This window comes from Buceros rhinoceros, unplaced genomic scaffold (genome assembly GCF_000710305.1).
Source record: "Buceros rhinoceros silvestris isolate BGI_N320 unplaced genomic scaffold, ASM71030v1 scaffold39309, whole genome shotgun sequence".
NCBI classification, from domain to species: domain Eukaryota; kingdom Metazoa; phylum Chordata; class Aves; order Bucerotiformes; family Bucerotidae; genus Buceros; species Buceros rhinoceros.
In genome coordinates this window covers 7,012-9,938 of record NW_010430420.1, presented here as the reverse complement: position 1 = coordinate 9,938, position 2,927 = coordinate 7,012, and the positions used below count along the sequence as shown (strand labels likewise).

Genomic DNA, 2,927 nt, shown 5'->3' with positions numbered 1-2,927 from the left:
CTTCCCAGTTCAGCTGCCCTCTTGGCTTGGGCAGGCCTCCCCGCAAGAATGTGAAGACTCCAACGTTGAGAATGAAGAAGCTGAACTGGCAGAAGCTGCCCTCCAATGTGGTGAGAGGTGAGTACCTCTGTCATAAAGTAACTGCTGATTTAGGGGTGAAAACACTATCTCTGATTTTGTCAAATGTGGTTGACCCCATTTAGATACATTCTTCTCTGATTTCTACTACCTCTGACCTGCAGAGCCTAAATAAATAAACGTGTCATGAAATTACTAATATAATACAGTAACTATTCCAACTAAATCAGTATTTTGGAATAGCTTGTTTATAACTAAAATACTTTGAAATTAAAAGAAGGGGGAGGGATGGGAACATTTCCCTAATCCACTATGACATGCCTTAGGCTTGAGTTCTCAACAGGCTCTGATCTGGGTTCCCCAGACTTTGATTCTCCAGTTCACCTATACTTGCATCTGGGCATATGAAAGTCATGAGTAAGAGTGCAGGGAAGGATCACATCGCACACTTCAAGAAGGACGTTGAAAGAGTTGGAAAGCCCTGAGAATCATTGGCTTGTCTCTTGATTTTTGGGTTACATTTCCCTGTCCTAGTCGATTCAAAGAGAAGCATGAAATGTAAGAAGAAGCAAGGACAGGCAGCGTCAGCTTTGTCCTAGACAAGCAAGGCATCCACGGCATGGAAGCTGGCATAGGTGAAGCCTGAATAAGGCTTGTTTTCGGTCACTGGAGCAGTTAATTGTTGGGATTATTTCAGTAGACACTTTGACAGGCATGTTTGGGTGATATTTTTTATATATATATTTTTAGAAAAATAGAGCAGGAATTAATCCAAGAAGTCCTATAGCCAGCATTATACAAGGAGGCTCAATTATAAAATGAAGAAGAGAATAGACCACAGTCAGAAAATGTCCAGGTTGTGGCCAATCCCTCCGCTAGCATGCAAGGAAGCAAAAATAGTACCACCCATGGAACTAGAAAAGAAATGGCTGAGATCCTTCTCGTGCTGGTACAGTTTGCAGGAGGAGAATGCAGTTGTTTAGGGAGAGCTGGGGCTGTACGAGCAATCTATGCCCAGTACTGCATCCCCCTACCAGCACATCTTGGGGTAAAGCACCAGGTTCAGTTACCCTTCAGGCCCTTTGGATCCTGCCTCTGAGACTTGCCCCTCCTCAATAATTAGCGTTTGTCCATGTCTCTTCTTATTTCATTCATCATCTGAGAAATGCCCCTTCTAGCAAGTTACATTGCCCCAAAAGCCAGGAGCTTTCAGCTGTCCCTGTAGCCAGTCTGAACATCTTGTTTTTTTTCAGAAAGTCACTCAATGTGGGCTTCAGTGAGCAGCAGCAGCGAGGAAGCTATAGAGCCCAATTACACAAGCATAGAGCAGCTGTTTTGCTTTCCACAACCAACCCCCAAGGAGAAAACGGCTGCACCGGTGAAGGCAGAACCAAAGGAGGTGAGGAAGTCCCTCTCGTTCTTTTGGATAAAGATCACTGCAGACAGCTCATCTAACACAAGATATCTTCTTTTTCTTTAATGAAGATCACATTTTTGGACTCCAAGAAAAGTCTCAATTTGAACATATTTTTGAAGCAATTTAAATGGTAAGATATGGCCAATTTTTGTGACAGTTCACAAAACTTTGAGCAGATTTTGCATAGTACCTGGAAGGTCCTCATGGAATCTATTCTAGCCAATGCCCTTTGGTGGTCTGTGTTACTGAAACATCTGGACGTTTCCCAGTTTGTCCTACATGGTCTTTTAAAATGCTGAGTTTAGGGGTTAATCAAGTTTTTACATACAACATCCCTGTATGTTGGCAAAGGCATTACATGTCCATGATACAGATAAAGTTGTGGCACAGACTCTTAGGATGACTTAGGCTGGGAGATAGCTCTGTAGGTCAAATCCTTCCTCAAAACAGGGCCAAAGGAGAAGGTAAGAATTAGTTTTTCTTTTAAGGTCATCAGATGCCTGGAGACAGAGATCTGAGTTGCAGGATCGATTTCTGGCCTTGATTCATTTGACCAGGACCAGGAACAAAATCTGGGGCATAGCAGGGATCTAGGTTCTGATTCTAAGTTAATTGTGGGGACATAGCTTGCCTTTCAGATTGTTGTGGCTCTTGCTAGGGAAAGCATAGAGCACTTGCAGAGATACGTGTCTCCATAGTGTGTGATTGTGGAAGAGTCGTCTTTGGGTGATGGCTGACTCTGCTCCTCCTCCCTGCAGCTCCAACGAAGACATCTCTGCCATGATCCAGAATGGTGACCGGACCAAGTTTGATGTTGAGGTTCTGAAACAGTTGCTGAAGTTGCTTCCTGAAAAGCATGAGGTCAGGAGGAAAAATGGTACCCTTAGTTCACAGAGCTGAACACACAGCACTGCACAAGTCCTGCAGTCTTGACTCTTTATTTCTCATTAGATAGAAAACCTGAAGGCCTTCAAAGAAGAGAAATCAAAGCTAGCAAACGCAGATCAGTTTTATCTTCTCCTCCTTCAGATTCCCAGGTAAAGTTGTTGATCATGAACTTGAGCCCAATCTTTTTCTTGGTTTACCTCTGGGAAGTTCAAGTTTCTTTACAGGAGCCTCACAGACCGACACTGATAATACAGCTGGTGGATTCCCCCTTCCACCTTAGAGCCATCCCTTTCCCCTGTCACCCTTAGATGAAGGGCTGCTGCTGCTCCAGCACCTCCTCTCCCTCTGAAGTAGAGTAGCAGAAGCTGGCCCAGACCCAGAGTCAGACCTGCCCAAGGAGGCTCCATAACTTGCTGAAAAGCAGCGCCATATGCAGTGCCAAGAGCGGGGAACCCATATCTCACACTGTGGTCAGTCTTCTTTTTGCTGATCACAGTACAGCAGCAGAAGCTACATCTCCACTGGTCCCCAAGGCAAGTGGCAG

General features: G+C 44.6%; 1 protein-coding gene across 1 annotated transcript in view; it reads left to right on the top strand.

Moving 5' to 3' along the window:
- Nucleotides 1–71: 71 nt before the first annotated feature.
- LOC104499523 (inverted formin-2-like) overlaps nucleotides 72–2,927 on the top strand; it is a gene marked incomplete at its 3' end in the record, with an annotated part of 9,613 nt that continues 6,757 nt past the window's right edge. Inside the window, exons 1-5 of the mRNA XM_010143034.1 lie at nucleotides 72–117; nucleotides 1,332–1,477; nucleotides 1,564–1,625; nucleotides 2,254–2,356; nucleotides 2,447–2,532. Coding sequence (XP_010141336.1) covers nucleotides 72–117; nucleotides 1,332–1,477; nucleotides 1,564–1,625; nucleotides 2,254–2,356; nucleotides 2,447–2,532 — 443 coding nt within the window. The remainder of the gene's footprint in view (nucleotides 118–1,331; nucleotides 1,478–1,563; nucleotides 1,626–2,253; nucleotides 2,357–2,446; nucleotides 2,533–2,927) is intronic.